General features: G+C 43.4%; 1 protein-coding gene across 8 annotated transcripts in view; it reads right to left on the reverse strand.

Annotated features, from left to right (window-relative positions):
• Positions 1-1071: 1071 nt before the first annotated feature.
• Positions 1072-18173, reverse strand: part of DIS3L2 (DIS3 like 3'-5' exoribonuclease 2) — a 727039-nt gene continuing 709937 nt past the window's right edge. For all 8 annotated transcript variants that reach the window (XM_040349688.1, XM_040349693.1, XM_040349695.1 and 5 more), the window contains 3 exons: positions 17454-17558; positions 11072-11173; positions 1072-2767 (listed from right to left, as the gene is read on the reverse strand). In XM_040349688.1, coding sequence (XP_040205622.1) covers positions 2669-2767; positions 11072-11173; positions 17454-17558 — 306 coding nt within the window. In that variant the 3' untranslated portion in view covers positions 1072-2668. The remainder of the gene's footprint in view (positions 2768-11071; positions 11174-17453; positions 17559-18173) is intronic.

Consider the following 18173-nt stretch of genomic DNA (forward strand, 5'->3'; position numbering starts at 1 on the left):
CCTGTGGGGAGAACTATGCCAGCAAACCCACAGTTGCATGTGTCCCGTGAGCAGAGGCCACCTTTACAAGAACTTGCAACACCTAAAACAGGGGAACTAGTGGAATAAAGTACCTAAAAACCCACTTCTAGTCTTCAGAGAGTACCATGGAAGAGGGGAGGGTGCCTACTTACCGCATCCTGAATAGTGGGGTAACTTTCCTATGACAGGATGCCTCACAACCAAAGCTGGGGCACTGTCTGCCTGGGGGAACACTAAGAAACCAGCCAGGAGATGATCAGTCACATGCATGCCCTGTGAGAAACACTCACAGGGTGACCGTCATCCAGATAGAACCCAGATAGAACTAAAGTCGCACTGTACAAAAATATGCAAGCTTTCATTGCAGAAGACATTTACTGTCTTTTCTGCAATAAAATGCCCCTAGCTGCCTGCTTGCCATCTACTCCAGCCCTGTAAGTTTACAGTGCCCAGCTGGTCTCCAAGTACCAGGATGACAGCCTCCAGCGCAGGAGTGATGTCATCCCCCGCCGGCCAATAAAGAAGCCTGAAGGCCAGCACCCAGAAAATGCTGTTGCAGGACTGTTGGTATTGTGACTTTAGTTCCACTTTAAGTAAAAAAAAAACAAAGATTTCCCTGCTAAAAAAGGGAACCAAGATTCTCAGAAGGGAGCTTAGGTCCCTTTTCCTGGACACTAGACACGCTTCCTTCGGCAGAGGAGTAGTTTGGCCACCATCAGGGGCCAACCCTAGGATGTGCTTTGCTTTTTTGTCCACCGTGTCCTTCAGTGAATGTAAGAGAAAAAAAACAGTTCGATTTGATAATGTGTCATACATTATACAATTTTTTTTATTCAATTGCCTTCTACTATGTAGTGCAAGAACCTGCCTGATTTAATACAAATTGAAAGCATTTAGATTTGACCTCATATTATATGGTTTTGGCAAATCTTAAGGACAATTATACAATAAAACAGTATAATGTACGGCCATGCCCTACTCTTTCATCAGGAATATTTCAGATGCACTTCAATGCGTGTGTGGTAGAAAAAAAATAAGATGAGACAAGCATTCCTAGAACAGATGACTTTATTGAATGGTAGATAAGTTATCAGCAGTACAGACCAGATCTAAACTACAGTCCCATATAACTTCCCCAGCAGATGACATTCTAGGTGATAGCACTTAATTGAAAAAACAAGTGTAAGCTATTATAGCACTTTTCCCCCCCCCCTGCAAAACAAAGGGGGAACTGCTGCTCTTTAACACCATGCCTGTGGGAAAAACTGCTTCAGTATAGGCTTGCAGCGCTGAGTTTTGCCACTACTACCTGTGATTCTGGGGTCATGCACACAAAGTCTAGGCAGAATGGGACTAATTGCTTACAATGGGAGTTTTTCAGCTAGATTAGGGGTGGCCGCTCATGGCATTTAAACAAAGCTACATTTTTCTAAACAGCACAAGGTTTTTCAACCTACTGGGGCCTCTCAACTGCATTTTATTCAAAAGGTGAACTTGCACTTTAACAGATTCAAGTTCGATCTTTGATACCCTACACCTAAAATCAATTCAGAGCAACACAATGCACCCACATGGCACTTCTGCTGCTAGAATGAAAAGCATCCTCCTTATGGATACAGCTTTTAAAATCAATACCTACAGATTCAGGCCTAGGAAATTTAAAATAGTAAACTGAATATCTTGCACAATCTTTGTAAATGTATTTTCACATGCCAGGTTTGTTTTCAACTGAAATATTGGCAACAATACACACAGACACATAGTTCATTAATAGTGCAAAACATAATTGATTGAGATGTAAACACTGTTAAAATCTGGGCTGTACAACTTTACCAAGATTTGACACTGCCCAACTTCTAAAATAAAATTCTTAAAAAAAGCTAAAAATGTGACGTTATTTATCACAAATCATTTTCGCTAATTTGCATGGGCTACTGAAGTAAACATGGCAAGTAATTAGTCCCCCGACTAAAGTAAAAACTAAGACCCAATACGTTTAAAGCTGGCCATACACGTTGCGAATACACTGGCAGAAATTCGCTACATGGGTGGCTCTGACAGGCCCCTCCTGCACAACATCTTTTGATTGAAAAATCAAAGGAGCCAGGCATAAAACTGTCAGACAGTTGTTGCATCTGATCAGATGCAGCTGCTGTCAGAATACAAATAGCTTGGTAACAGTGTTTCGCCCATCTATGCTGTAAGCATGGATTAAGGAATCTGTTAGATATTTTACGTTCAGCGTACAGGCTGAGCAAAAAATATCTAAAAGTGTATGACTAACTTGAGACGACCTTAGGCCACACTGGCAACATGGAGCTTTCCAGTTACCGTGGAATAATAGTGCCCTGCCAGATGACTGGGGGAGCCTCAAAAGGCTGACAACTGGTTTGAGGAATGCAACCCAGTCTCTAAGAGGCTTGCATAAAAATAAAACAATAAAAAGAAATAAAACATAACTAGTGATAGTTTCTGGGTGGAAAACATATCACTGCAAAGGGATACATACAGAGTTTTTTGCGCTAAAAAATGGGTGTTGCTCTGAGAGTTAAAAGTTACATCTGTAAATGACATGTAATATGACACAGCAGCAAAATCATCTTCACAAATTGCCCTGAGAAGTCATCATTGTTTTTTGGTCCACTACTCAGTCTGTGGTTCCAGGTCTTTTTATCACTGCTGTATACTTCAATGGAACATTTTCTGACTTCAAAACCACCTCTAGTAGAGCAAAGATGCCAATTACCTGTAAAAGAGAGGAAAAGGAGCAAATTTAACATGCACAATTATGACAACTCTTTCAGGATGAATAAGAACAAGCCAATGACCTCAACAACACACTGGCTCCAAGTTTGTTAGATTTAGCTGGCTTCCCTCATCCTCCACATCAAAAACATATCCAGACACATACCGGAGATGAGACAATCGTGTAATCGTTGCATCTGTCAACATTTCACTGTCCCAGAAGCCAGAAAAATGGTGCAGTACTGCGTATATGCTGACTCTTTAACAAGCAGTTACAGATCTAATTTATTTGGGCATTTTTTTTATGCTGGCAAATGAGTGGGCTAAATGGGTGTCTTTATAATATATATTATTATATATATATATACACACATACATACACACACACACACACACACACACACACACACACACACACACCCCTTGGGTCAGTCTTTTGCATGCCAATCAAGTCTGTATACCCAAACACCCTTGACAGGATGCAGATTTTCAAAAACCTGTCAGGTGCTGGTTTATTTTGAGCACTACAGTAGGTCTCTGGGAGAGGTGTGACTGCTAACTGAGGTTGAGACACCCTGCCACCATGTAGGATGTCCTGAATCAAGTCTTTCTACTTCTTTGGGAGAGAGTAAAATAGGATTTTTAACTTAAGTGTTTCTAAAAGCTGAAGGTTTTTTACCGTATTGCATGCTATGTATAAAAAGGTAAAAAAACTTCCAGAAACCCCCCCCCCCCCCCCAATTCTAACCCGAGCCCCCTTCGATCCAGCAAAGTTCACAATAGTCTTCGCTGGTTGGGGACTCTCCCTCAGTGACAGACAGCAGGGGGAGCCCATTGGCTTCCACTACTGTCAAAATCCCAGCCAGTGAGCCAATGAGGTGAGGGGGGCGGGGCCGATCTACAACTCTGTGTACCTTAGACGCATAGAGCAGCAGCTTAGGAGCAAGCATGCAGCAGTGCCCCCAGGGAAAGCAGCTTTTTTGAGGGGGAGGAGCCAGGAGCTCCAGCAAGGTACGCGAAAAAAAAAAAAAAAAAGAGGCTCAGGGCTGATGTGTGCAAAACCACTGCACAGAGCAGGTATGTATGACATGTTTGTTATTTAAAAAAACAAAGCTTTAGTTTTACGTTAAAGTAAAATCCTTTCCTTGGAGTCCCTCACTTGCTACGAGCGCCAGGTGTCTGTGTGCAGATGCGGACTTCCAGTATTTCTAGGCATCCAATCACAGAGGGGAGCATCCTCTTAAAGTACTAGCATGCAGATTGCTCAGTGTTTGAGCAACATGTCCACATAGTAACAGCTGAACCCAGTGTTCCCTAGCGACTTTCCAAGTGTTTTTGTGCACCTCCCAGTGTTTCTATGACTTCTAATGCTTCAGTTCAGTCTGTACCCAGCTCCTCTGTGCTTCCAGGGATCCCTAGATTTTCCCAGTGTCATCACCGATTATAGCTTTGAATCTGGTTTCCAAGCCTGCATCCAGCCATGTCATCCCAGGGATCAATCTATACCCAAATCCAGTGACCCCATCAGCATCCAGTCTGCACTTCAGCCAATTTCCTGCTTTTCTGCATTCTGTGCATTTCTCTGAGTGTTCCAGCCAGACTTATCAGCACCTATGCAATCACAGCGTGTTCATCGTCTGTGTTCTCATCAACTCCTGCCAACACTCCTGTGTTTACTGCTGCCTAGTGAATCTAGTGCCCCAGTGCTGCAAGGAACTTTCAATTGCTCTCAGATTTGGCTTGCTAGGGTGAGTCAGAAGACTAATTTGGGAATTGCCTGCAGTAACCTCTCTACCTCTAGGAGATCTGATGAAGACCAGGCAGTACAGTAGACTCTGCACCTTGGCCCTTCTGAGAGCTCTCACAATAAGGGAGCATAGAGCCAAACTATATGTCTACTCTGTGGCTTTTGCCACCATCTGCCCAGCTATTACAACTAGTCCCTTTCAGCCACTCTGCCCCTAGTGGGATTTGTAATTTTTGCCAATGCCCCATTTAAGTGGCAAGCAATAGTAGGAGTGGATCATAAGAACAGAGGGGATGGACCAGTGTCAATGTTTTCCAAGAAAATAATTTCAGGAAAAGTGAAAAATCATATTTTCTTAATCTTGCATTAACCACTAGGCCCTAGAGAAAAAATGGCGGCTGATTTTTTTTACATCACACAATATTTGTCCAGCAGTTTATCAAATGCCATATTTCAGGGAAAAAAAAACACACCATCGTTTGTAACACACACACGCACAATATAATACCAGATGTTTGATAAAATATAAAATATGTTGCGTTGAGCAAATACATTTTTATAGGGGATGCTTTAAAAGTCTCAGTGTAAAATTAAGTAGTAACACCACTTTTGTGGAGAGAAAGAATTTTTTTTTATTTTTTCATCATACTTGCCTTTAAAATCCTTTTCTTTAAATACATCATGGGACACAGAGTCAGGCTAATGTTCTGCTGGGTTATAGGCCATCTCCAGGTAAATGGACGCTGGTAGACCAAAAGTCTTTAGACAGGAAGTGATCCCCTATTGCAGAGATATGCAATTAGAAGACCTCCAGCTGTTGCAAAACTACAAGTCTCATCATGCCTCTGCCTCTGGGTGTCATGCTTGTGGCTGTCAGAGTATTGCTATGCCTCATGGGAAGTGTAGTTCTGCAACAGCTGGAGGTCCGCTTATTGCATATCCCTGCCCTATTGGGTCCCTTTTGTAAAACAAAAAAGAAGGCGTCTGATCCTCGGATCTCCACAGATCTAGACAAATAAACCTCGACTGCCCGGACAACGTAGAAAAAAAAAAAAAAAGGCAAAAAATAATGTCCCGATTTAAATAAAAGGCCAACGCCACTTTTGGCAAAAAGGATGGAACAGATCGTAAACACGACCCTGTCGTGTTGAAGGATCAAGTACGGTTCCCTGTATGAAATGGCCGACACCCTTCTAGCCGAGGTGATAGCCATCAGGAATGCTAGCTTGCATAACAGCAAGTCTAATGGAATTTAATAGGTTCAAATGGTTGCTTCTGTAACACAGACAGCACCAAGTTCTAGTCCCAAGGACACATAGGTGACCTAATGGGGGGGAAGCAAGAAACTTGCCCCCTGCATAAAGGTTCGGACTAACGAATGAGATGCTAATGACCTTTGTAAGAATACTGAAGGGGCGACGTGGAAGCGTCCATGGCCCGTCTATTGTCAGTCTTACAATCTCCAGGAACCAGGGCCTTCTGGGCCAGGCCGGTGCCACCAGAGTGACTGGAACCCCCCGCCGGCCCCCGAATCCTGCGCAACAAAATGTGGAAGGAGAGGGATCAGAGGAAAAGCATAAACCAGGGACTATTGGCTCCATGGAACTACCAGAGCATCTGCTCCAGTTGCCAGAGGATCGCTTGTCTGGGACACAAACTGCTGTAGTTGTTGATGAACCTGTATGCCAGTAAGTCGACCTCTGGCCATCCCCAATGCTGGCAAATTTCTTGGAACACCTCGGTGTAGGGGCCATTCCCCTGTGCAGGTCTTCTGGTGGCTGAGATAATCTGCCTTCCAGTTCTCTACTCCCAGGATATGGACTGCCGGTATAATTGGCACATGTCCCTCTGCCCAGGCTAGTATGTGGTTCACCTCCTTCAGAGCTGAATGACTTCCTGGTACCACCACCTTGGTGGTTTATATAGGCCACTACAGTGGCATTGTCGGACTGAACCCTGATAGGGTAGTTCTGAAGCACCACATCCAGGACCATAGGGCCCGTAATTACAGGAGATTGATGGGCAGGATCTGTTCTGTCCTTGACCATCTTCCCTGAGCTGTGATTCCTTCAAGGATCGCTCCCCCACCTAAGAGACTTGCATCTGTAGTCAGTACTTTCCAAGTTACCAGGAGAAAGGATTTTCCCTTTCATAGGTTCTGATCCTGCAACCACCAGTTTAGGTTTAAGCGTGCCTGAGGAGATAAGTACATTGGATAATCCAGGGCTTGTCCTCTCCTGATCCCAAGAGGACCAGAGGGGCTCAGTCACCTCTGCTTTTTGAAGAGGCAACTTAAAAGCAAAAAAAACATTTTGGTCAGAGTTAGGATGAAAGCCTCTGCGAATTAGAGGCATACATCAACTGGATCTCCCTTTGTCCAGATTGCTCGGAAGCAGACTCATCTGCCGGCCACTTCACCGAATCCTGAGTTCCATTACATCCTCCCCTGTTCTCAGCCAACATAATGTCTTGTTGTAGAGGCCTGGAATGGAACTAGGCATAGGGCACTGCCTCAAAAGAGGATGCCATCCTCCCTAGAAGACTCATACAGAGCCGAATGAAGGGTTGTCTGGTGCCCCTTATCTGATGCACCTGATCCTTCAGGGCACAGATCCTTACAGGTGGCAAGAATACTCTTGCTTGGACCATGTCTAGGATCAGACCCAAATACTTTAGACCTTGAGCTGGTTTCAAGGCTGACTTTTCGATATTTATGATCCAGCCTAAGCTTTTCAAATACCTCACTGTGTATATTATGCTCTGTTCTAGAGCTTGTAATGAGTGATCTCTGAGCAGGAGGTCATCCTGATACCCGAGCACTAGGATACCTTGGGCCCTTAAAAGACCCAGTACTGGTGCTAGGACCTTTGTGAACACCCGGGGAGCTGTAGCAAGCCACAAACAGAATATGACATTCCTCTACTGAAAATCGCAGGAATCTCTGATGAGGCTAAAAGAGATACACGTAAATACGCAAATTTTATATCGATGGAGGCTAAAAAGTCTCCCATCTGGAGCGAGGCTAAAACTGAGAGGACAGACTTCATCCGAAAAGGACTGGATTAGTATATACTGGTTCAGGGATCTTGGGTCCAAAAAAGGGCTTTGTGACCCTGTTTGGTTTTTAAACCATAAAACAGGTTCGCTCTTGCAGATACAGGAACCTGTATAATCACTCCTTGATAAACCAATGATGTAGTGCCTGAAGCAAGAAATTTATTTTTGGAGAATCCGAGAGAACCCCCCGCAACTCCAGCTTGTAAGCGTGGGATATAATTGAGGTGACTCACTTGTCCTGAATTATTGTTCTTCAAACGTCCATAAACCGTAGAAGCCTTCCCCCCACTAGATGGAGTAGGGGCGTCTCCTCAAAAGGAGGGCTTGGTTTAGAAGAATTTTGAAGCCAGGGCTTTTTTCTTTGTCCGCCAGAATAAAGGTTACTGTGCCACTGCGGCATGGCCGCCAATAAAACTGACAAGTCCAGCAGTGTTTTTGTGAACGCACCTTTTGCAAAAGCATGCGAGCCATGGTCCCCCAAAAAACTGCCAAGTCCGATGGCTCTTTCGCGAATGCACCACTTCTGCGAATGCATGTGTGCTATGGCCGCCAAACAAACTGCTGAGCATGGCGGCACTCTTGCAACACACGTGCGCCCTGGGAACAAAGGCAAACTGGCGCACCATCATACAGGTAAAAAAAAAGCCAGACAAGCAAAAACAAAAAAGGTACACTTTGAAAACACCCACAGCTAGTCAAAAACTCCCCCATATGGTCACTGCACACAGGTGTCCAGCCTTTAGCTAGCTTGAATGATTGTTACAATCACTGGGACACCCCATAATAATAAAGGGGTTTCACTTACTCATCCTGGCGTAGAGACACTTAGAAACTAAGGGCCGAATCTTCACCCTTCACGGCAGGTTCCTGTCACTTGAGGACCTTCAAGGACTGGGTACTCTCTTCATGTTTAGGGTGCACTCCCTTGGACATGTACAGCACCCTGAAGGAATACCTTAGCGCTGTAGTGTCCAGGATTCCACTTCGGAGGGACCAGCGCCCAGAGGCCACATTACAGGCAAAGCCTTGCAGGATCTTGAGTCTTCTTTGCAAGGTTTGGGTACCATTTATCTAAACATATAGCCTGTGTCAAATGGATCTGATCAGTCAATCCCTTGATTCATCAAGAGCACAAACCAACTATGCCATCCACCTTGCAGACACTGGTAAAAAAACGGATGTGCTTCCTGTATGGGAGGGATTATATAGGGAATCTCTTCCTGTCTAAAGACTTTTGGTCTACAAGTGTCCATTCACCTAATAGTAGCCTGACTCTGTGTCCCATGATGTATGAAAAAGAAACAGTCCCCTTTGGATTATCTATGTACACTGCAGAGATTTTAACAAACTTTGTTGCAGATTCCTAACAAATAACACTTTGGATTTTTATTTGGTTATTAGCCATTTTGGTTGAGCTCTTAGAGAACTTTTTCTGGAAGAAAGACCTTTGTCTGACATGTCTCCAGATTTAGACCCAGGTACTTGAGGTGCAGGCAGATCTGGAGAGCAGATTTTTTTTTTTTAAGTTGATCACCCAGCCAAAGGTCTGAAGCACCTCAACTGTCTTTTGGACATTTGCTGAGAGTGTTGTAAGGGAGATGAATCCTTCAGGAGGTGGTCATCCAGATATCCCATCATTCTGAGGAGGGGAACCAAGGGTGCCAATATCTGAGAATGGGGATGGGCTTAGGGCATCCAGGTGACACGCTATCTGGAATGACAGTTGACTTGAATTCTACTTTAAAACCTTTACTCAATGGATTATCACTCTGAGTGTTCTATGGGTCTTCAGCAGAGCAAATGTTTATCTGTTTAGAATTGCCTCCCTTTGGTGTGGTCTCCACCATCTCTATGAGTAAGGGTATTTCCCTGTGAGGTACTCACTGAGTAGAGTGTGGGAGATAGGTTAAGCATGTCTGGAAGGAGTAGGCAATAAACCCAGGTGTACACCATCCTGCAATAAATTCTTGTAATGAAAGGGTGGGAGGATGCGCCTGATTACCATATAAAAGGTGAAAGTAGCATAGTGTGCATCAGTAGTGTGATTATAACCACCTTGACACCCACATGAGACTCCTCTCCTATGCTCAAGTGGCTGAACTTTAGCTCCAGGTTTGGGACGTTTAGACGGTTATGTGAACTGTATATAAAGACCAAGGTTCGGCCATCATGGTGGGCATACACTTAAAAGGCTCTTAAGGCACTGGGTTCCATAGCGATGCATACAGTGCCTAAAGCAACATTACTTTAAAGTGCAGTCCCCACAGCCTGGGGTCAGAGTATGGCTTCTAAGGTTTTACGGAGGTTGTAACAATTCAGATGTACTCCTTCTGCATAGGCATTAGAAGACAGTGAGGTCCAGGATTGGTCGCAATAGCAGGTTGTAGGGAAGGTCATGCGAGGGGTAATAGACTCTTAGAAAGTGCTTCCAGCCTTTTATCCAATGGGGTCTTTGAACACTATGTTGTCCTTTAGGCCAGTCAGTCCATTTCCAGACAGGAAATGGCCAGGATCACCACTCATGCAACTGACAAAGGCACATGCATGAGTAGTGAGAAACATGGAAGGAGACTCTGGCAGGAGTAGTATGCCTTGTTTCCACTGAACGGAACGGTTCGGGTCAGTTAGTTTGGAACGGTTTAGAATGGACCGGTCTATTCTCGTGAGCATTTCCACTGCAAATCGGACCGTTCGGGACCATACAGGATTTAGAAAAAATGCCTAGCCCGTCCACCAATCAGTGGAATGTATTGCATCTCCTCCCCTAATGGAACCGTTCCACTTTCTATGGCCCCACATCTGAAGCAAGACCCAGAATGGTCCGGTACGGTTCAATGGCACACTTTCATAATGGAAACACCCAAAATAGCGAACCGAACCGCTCAGTGGAAACGAGGCAGTAGTCTGCACAGCTGCAGTAAAGGACAGCTAGAGCAACAAATTTAAATGTGGCCCCCCTCCCACTGAGGACAGTGCAACCAATAGTTTCACAGTCAGCACTTTGCAAGTTATTCACTTAGGGAAAGAACCGGGAGAATGTAAGCACCACAAAAGTATTTTCAGAAAGTGAATACTCCATTCATATGCTGCAGAAAAAGTAAAATTTCAGACTAAGGTTTAACATTCTATCACAATCGATGGATACTTAAAAAAAAAAAAAAAAAAAAAAACAACACACACAAAAAAAACAAACGCCCACAACACACCTCATATGTGGGATCTCCCGCTTGTAACACACACGGTTATCGCTGCACTTTACCATGCCATTTATTATGCAAAGGGTCAAAGGCTGGAGTGATAAACTGCAAGAGTCACACTAATTTACTTATTAACTACCACTAAGAAATTCTGATGTTTGCAAAAGGACTTAATTCACAGAATATAACTGTTGAACAAATCTAATAAAAAGTTTGTTTATTTTAACAAACAAGTATTATGGTACAGATCTCACAAAATACCCCTAGCTTCACTGTGATTAATTTGTAGCATAGTCATATTTACCTGTGGCACTGGTTCATCTCCATCTTGTTCTGGTTTCCACAACAGAGTCAGCTCTGGCTTCTTACCCACTTGCTGGAAATGTGAACTCACTAGAGGCAGGGCCTGGAAGACACATCAGCAATGTGATTAGGCTTCACATAGCCTAGGCAGCATGCCACAACAGATCTTATGTATAAACATGCCTGATGGAATAATTGCCTGAGTTGCCCATAACTAGCATATACAGCTTATTTTTTTTTTTTAAATGCACAAGAAAATAAGTATTGTTTCAGTTGCCATAACCAAACTCAGGTCTTTCGAGTATTATGAACAAATCCTACTATGTAGACCAGGGCTCAACATTTCAAATCCTGAGCTACTACCCAGGTCTAAAGGGTTACTTGCCAACAGCTGCCCCACCCAAACCCTGCCCTGCCCCTAACCACACCCTCATAAATGAACTCATGAAATTACACAGAAATGTTTTATGCAGAATAACGTTATAAAAATAACATTATCCGTGCCCACCAATGCAGCCTGCCCATGTCCGCAAATGTAGCCTGTGTCACCATGCAGCCTACGTGCGCAGGGGAAGAGAGGAGAGCCGCCGCCCTGATGATCAGAGTGCCTGGAACATAATGGCTTTAATTTCAATAGCTGTGTGTTCCACGCCACGCACCGTCAAATACAGCCCCTCCCCATTGTCCGGGGGAACATTGATAGACAAATTCCCTGTCCCAGGATTGGACGGATGATCTATCAAAGTGCTCGGACTAAGAGGAAGAGCTGTATGTGACAGCGTGTGGCGGGGAATACACAGCTTTTGAAATTAAAGCTGTTACATAGTAGTTGTGGTTGAAAAAAAGTCCATCAAGTCCAACCTGTGTATGTGTGATTATATGTCAGTATTACATTGTATATCCCTGTATGTTGTGGCCATTCAGGTGCTTATCTAATAGTTTTTTTTAAACTAAACTATCGATGCTCCCCACTGAGACCACTGCCTGTGGAAGGGAATTCCACATCCTTGCCGCTCTTACAGTAAAGAACTCTCTAAGTAGTTTAAGGTTAAACTGCCTTTCTTCTAATTTTAATGAGTGGCCACGTGTCTTGTTAAACTCCCTTCAACTAAAAGTTTAATCCCTATCGTGGGGTCACCAGTATGATATTTGTAAAATGAAATCATATCCCCTCTCAAGCGTCTCTTCTCCAGAGAAAATAAGTTTAGTGCTCCCAACCTTTCCTCATGACCAATATCCTCCAGACTCGATTAGCTTTGTTGCCCTTCTTTGTACTCGCTCCATTTCCAGTAAATCCTTCCTGAGGACTGGTGCCCAGAACTGGACAGCATACTCTAGGTGCGGCCGGACCAGAGTTTTGTAGAGCAAGAGAATTATAGTTTTGTCTCTGGAGTTCATGCCCTTTTTAATGCATGCCAATATTCTGTTTGCTTTGTTAGCAGGAGCTTGGCATTGTATGTCATTGCTGAGCCCATCTACTACTTGGACCCACAGGTTCTTTTTCCATTCTAGATTCCCCCCAGAGGTTCCCCCCCCCGACCCCGGAGTATAGATTGCATTTATATTTTGCAACCCAAATGCATTATTTAAAAAAATTCTACATTAAACCTCATTTGCCATGTAGTTGCCCACCCCCATTGATTTGTTCAGATCTTTTTGCAAGGTTTCTACATCCTGCAGAGAAGTTATTGCCCTACTTGGCTGTGCATTGTCCGCAAATACAGAGATTGAACTGTTTACCCCATTCTCCAGGTCATTTATGAACAAAATAAATAAAATTGGTCCCAGAACAGAACCCTGTGGGACCCTACCACCCACCCACACCATTCCAAGTACTCCCCCCATTCATCACCACCCTCTGAAAATCGCCTTTGTAGCCAGTTTCCAATCCATGTACTCACCCCCTATGGTCCATGCCAACGGACCTTATTTTGTACAGTAAACGTTTATGGGGAACTGTGTCAAATGGTTTTGCAAAATCCAGATACACCACGTCTACGGGCCTTCCTTTATCTAGATGGCAACTCACCTCCTCACAGAAGCATAATAGATTGGTTTGGCAAGAACGATTCTTCATCAATCCATGCTGATTACTGCTAATGATACCGTTCTCATTACTAAAATCTTGTATATAGTCCCTTATCATCCCCTCCAAGAGCTTGCATACTATTGATGTTAGACTAAATGGTCTAATTCCCAGGGATGTATTTTGGGCCTTTTTAAATATTGGTGCTACAATGGCTTTTCTCCAATCAGCTGGTATCATTCCAGTCAGTAGACTCAGTAAAAATTAGGAACAATGGTCTGGCAATTAATTGACCGAGTTCCCCAAGTACCCTTGGATGCAAGCCATCTGGTCCCGATGATTTATTAAATGTTAAAGTTTCCCAAGTCTAATTTAAATTTTTTCTGTTAAAGGATCACTAAAGGAATTTTTTTTTTTAGCTAAATAGCTTCCTTTACCTTACTGCAGTATTGGTTTCATGTCCTTATTGTTCGTTTTTGCTTTGAAGTTGCTGTAATTCTGCTGTGATCTCCACACTTCCTGGTTGTCTGTTTCCTTATAACCACAGTACTGGGAGCTTTTCACTGTGGTCTAAGCGGTCATTACTGTGTGTCTAAAACTTAACAGAACCAATCAGATTCATTTTAAAAACAAAACACTGCCCTGGATTTGTTTTTGTTCTGTGTGTCTCTCTAGTTCACAGGAACATGAAACCAGTTTAAAAGTGAAACTAACCTGCAGGCACATTATATGATTGCTTTTTATCTATTTGTAATCATTTTTAAAAGGAATCAGTTAACTTTTATGTCTCTATACCCTGTAAACAGTCATTTCAGCAAAAATGTTGTTTTCCTTTAGTGACCCTTTAACCATGGAGGTGCTTCCTGTAATGTGTCATAAGGATAAACCATGCAGTTTTGGTTACTGAAGCCCCATTGATCCCCTCGTGAAGACTGAGGAAAAGAATAAATTCAATACCTTCGCCATCTCCCCATCCTTTGTAACCAGATGACCTTCCTCATTTTTTATGGGGCCAATATGGTCTGTCCTCCCTTTTTTACTGTTTACAAACTTAAAGATTTTCCTGTGATTTATTTTTTTTGCTCTCCTCCGCTATGTGTCTTTCGTGTTCTATCATGGCCGCCCTAATTGCACCCTTACATTTCTTGTTGTATTCTTTATAAAGTCTGGATGCTGATGATGATCCCTCAACCTTGTATTTTTTTAATGCCTTCTTTGCTTTTATATCCATTTTTACAGTGGAGTTAAGCCATCCAGGACTTTTGTTCGCTCTTTTAAATGTATTCTTTAATGGGATGCATTGGCTAATCCCCTTATTTAATATGCTATTAAAGCAAACTCACCTCTCCTCCGTGTTCTTTGTTCCCAAGATTTTATCTTAATTCTTGCCTGCTAGCAAGGTTGGTAGTTTAGGAAAATTGTCCCTTTTAAAATTCAGTGTCTTTGTATTCCCCTTATGTTTCCTATTTGAGTGATTTACACTGAAGCCAATAGACCTGTGATCACGGTTTCCTAAAATTGTCCCGTATTTACACATTCTTACGTTTTCCTGTGCTCTAATCATCGTGGCGGCAACTCTCCTCTATCTTCCCCTCCTATCGCTGGGAGAATGGCTCCCATACAACCTGCCTGTTGGCGGTGTTCTCCCCCCCCCCCCCCCATGCCCAGGCAGCCACAAGCAAAATGCGAGCAGGTGAGTGGAATTTTTGAGGACTGATGTAGACCATACTATTTTATTGCCAATTTCTCAAATAGGGCTGCAACCAACGATTATTTTCACAATCGATTAATTGGCCGATTATTGTTTTGATTAATTGGACAAAAACCTTAAAAAAAAAAAAAGCTTGGAGCACGATTTAATTATAAAGTTTTTAAAAAAATAAAAATGTTTAATTTCTATATGCAGTGGCAAGTATAAACGGTTATATGGTTACAGAACAAAATGTCTAATCCACTCTGAGGACAGACAGAAGAGATCTATATCCTATTAGAGGTTGAATCTGGTACATTATTTTTATTTAAAGGAATATAAAAATGTAAAAAGAACTAAAAACAGGATTTTTATAACATCTTACCTGTAAAAAAAAAAATCTTGGAGTACACCACGGGACACAGAGCCAATCATTACTTATTTCTTTTTTTTTTTGTAAAGGCCCCCCCCCCCCCCCCTGCTTCTAAATTTTCTCAATTAGTGGCAGCACCCCCCTGCTTCTCAATTCGCGGTTCTCTGCTCCAGGGGGCCCATGCCTGAAGCTGTGTAAGGGGCCCCATAATTCCTGATGGCAGCCCTGAGAATGAGGCCCCAATGAGGACTCTGAGGGATCAGTAGTATTGGAAAAATATATCCAAAAGATATCGAGCGGTAAGACTACTCTGTTGCCAGAGAAGAAGAAAAACAAGCGTCATTGTTTTAAACGTTCTCTCTCCCCGGATCCTGGAAGATCTACCTCCAGCCAGTGACCATGGCAATTTCAGCCAGCCACAAAGGCTAAAGAAAACCAGGCCCAGAAGAACAAGAAGTCATGGGGTTCAAAAGCTAACAAGCTAACAAGCAAGACCCCTTTTTATTAAAGGGCCCAGAGGTCCCCAGGGCCCCGGATGGCTACCCCCCCTTATTTCTATAAACAAATAAAAAAATTCAAATTTATAAAAAAATAAATAAAAAAAAAGGGGGGGGGGTTGCCATCCGGGGCCCTGGGGACCTCTGGGCCCTTAAATAAAAAAATAAAAAGGAAAAAAATTATCTAAAAAAAATGCTATTTTTTATATAAAAAAGGGGAGGGGGGTTGCCATCTGGGGCCCTCTGGGCCCTTTAATAAAAAAAAATATTAAAAAAATAAAAAATAAAAAAGGGGGGGTTGCCACCCGGGGCCCTGGTAAGACAGGGTTGCCCTGTATTCCGGACCCCTTTTCCCCTGGGGTCCTCTGGGCCCCTTACAGGTGTACTGCCTGTACCCCCCTGATGGCGGCCCTGCTCATCCTCCTCAGATTTCTCTGAAAGGCGATCCAAAACAACAGAAGGAGATCTGCTTTGTTTTTTGTCCTTTTCTGAGGACTTTGCGAATAACGCAACGATTCTCCCTTCTAAGTTGTTCAAGGCTGTTGCCAAAGTGTCCTCCGTGACATATGCAGGCACCGGCAACACAGGAGAGGCTTCTACGCTTAATAGAGGTAATGGCTGATTCTGCGTCAGGTATTACTGGAGAGGAAGGTACCGAGCAGGCACGGCTAGAACCTCCTGATCTGGAGCATGGTGCGTGGAACTCAGCTCTTTACTCCCCCCAGTGGTGGCCGAAATTATGACACCTACGCCAAAATTAGGAAAGGTCCTCAAGTTTAAACTTGGGACTCTTTCCTGGCTTAACTTTTCCCCGCTGCAGGTTTTCTACCAAGCAGAACCAATCTTCCCCCATCACAGCAGGGTGTGTGTGCCAACCTTCAGGGATTTGGGTTCCCTGGGCCTTGTAAAAGACTCTGCCAGGAATTTTAGCGTATAGAGCGAAAGTGCTGGACCCTAGAGCCCTAGAGAGACATTACAGGCGACACCTCGTCCATGAGGCCCGGATACCATCCAGTTTTGGCGCAAAATTTTGGCGTCTTAGATGGACCCGAAAGTTTCGCTTTTTTACCCTCCAAGGGTTTCTTTGGCAGAGCTTCCTCCTTCAGCACATTCTACTCACGTCCAATACCTTAGACACTGGCGAAAAAACTGAAGTACTTGCCTTAGGGGAGGGATTATATGGCGGAGAACTTGTCTTCATTGGTTGTGCCAGTGTGCAATCACCTCTGGTGACCATACAACCCAATTTGTAAATGATTGGCTCTGTGTCCCGTGGTGTACGATAAAGAAACTCTGTTTTTCAGATTTTCAGAAAGGATTGTAATATAAATATTATGCATGTCAGTGTCCCTTGTCATAGGCAGGTAGCTTGATACAAGCTACCTGTGCCTGCTGTCACTTATGCTGGCCATATAAGAATAACAAATTATCTTTTGAAAATGTTAGTTTTAACAAAGTTTGTTTGAATTTCTAATCATAAGTGGGGTCAAATTGCCGTTCGTTTTCTATGATGGGAAAATTAGAAGAAGCAGAATGGAGAACTTCTCAATCGAATACATTTTTGGACAGCTTATTTGATTTTCGTTCAGAAATTGCATCGATTTTAAAATTGAGTGTGCTTCACTGTATTTCCTGATATGTAAACAAATAATGCATTCTGTATGCAGGCCAACTAATCAGCCAACCAACTAATCGATTATGAAAATAGTTGACAATGCTTCATAATCGAGTATGTCTATTAGTTGTTTCAGCCCTATTCTCAAGTACTCCATTTAATGAATCACTGGTCATGCTTACGTTACAATAGATCCGCTTCTGGACACCGTATCTTAGCACCAAAACATCAAAGGACTCATTTAACACCCCCATAACCATTGCCTCCGACTCCAATGGGCCACTTTCCTGGAAAGACATAGAAACGGGCAATAATAAAAAAATTAAACTATAACACACTGTATGAAACAAACACATTGTAAATGTGCATTTTTATCATACCAAACAACATACTATAAAATACTTCATAGAGATAATAGATGCATATACAAGATGAATTTTGACTTGCCTGTACACTCCCCATTTTGGAGTGCAGTACAGGACACAGGCATAGTATCCATGGATCATGGGTTATAGGGTTGTACCTTCAGGTGACTAAACACTGGCAAAGCTCTTGAGGAGAAGCCCCCTGGTTATCAGACAAAAAATATGCAGATCTCTGAATAAGTAGCGATAATACCGAGCCACTTGGCTCTTGCCAGCAGCACCGCTGCTCTTATCTCTGGTCTCTTCAGGCACAGCCTCCGTTGCAGCACCTCACTACATAGGCCCACTCCTTCCCTTTAAATAAGGTTCCCAACCCCCCTGAGCTTGCTCACACTTCCAGACTCCATCTAGCCCCCAGGACTCACTAGCAGCTCAGGTTTCTCAGGCTCCCAGACCCTCTCAAGGTCTTCCTGACCCCCCAAAGCTGCCCTGATTTTCCCAGCCCTGTGGCAAAGAACCCCCCCTCCCCCCAACAAG

Source organism: Rana temporaria, chromosome 4, assembly GCF_905171775.1.
Source record: "Rana temporaria chromosome 4, aRanTem1.1, whole genome shotgun sequence".
In the NCBI taxonomy this organism is placed as follows: Eukaryota; Metazoa; Chordata; class Amphibia; order Anura; family Ranidae; genus Rana; species Rana temporaria.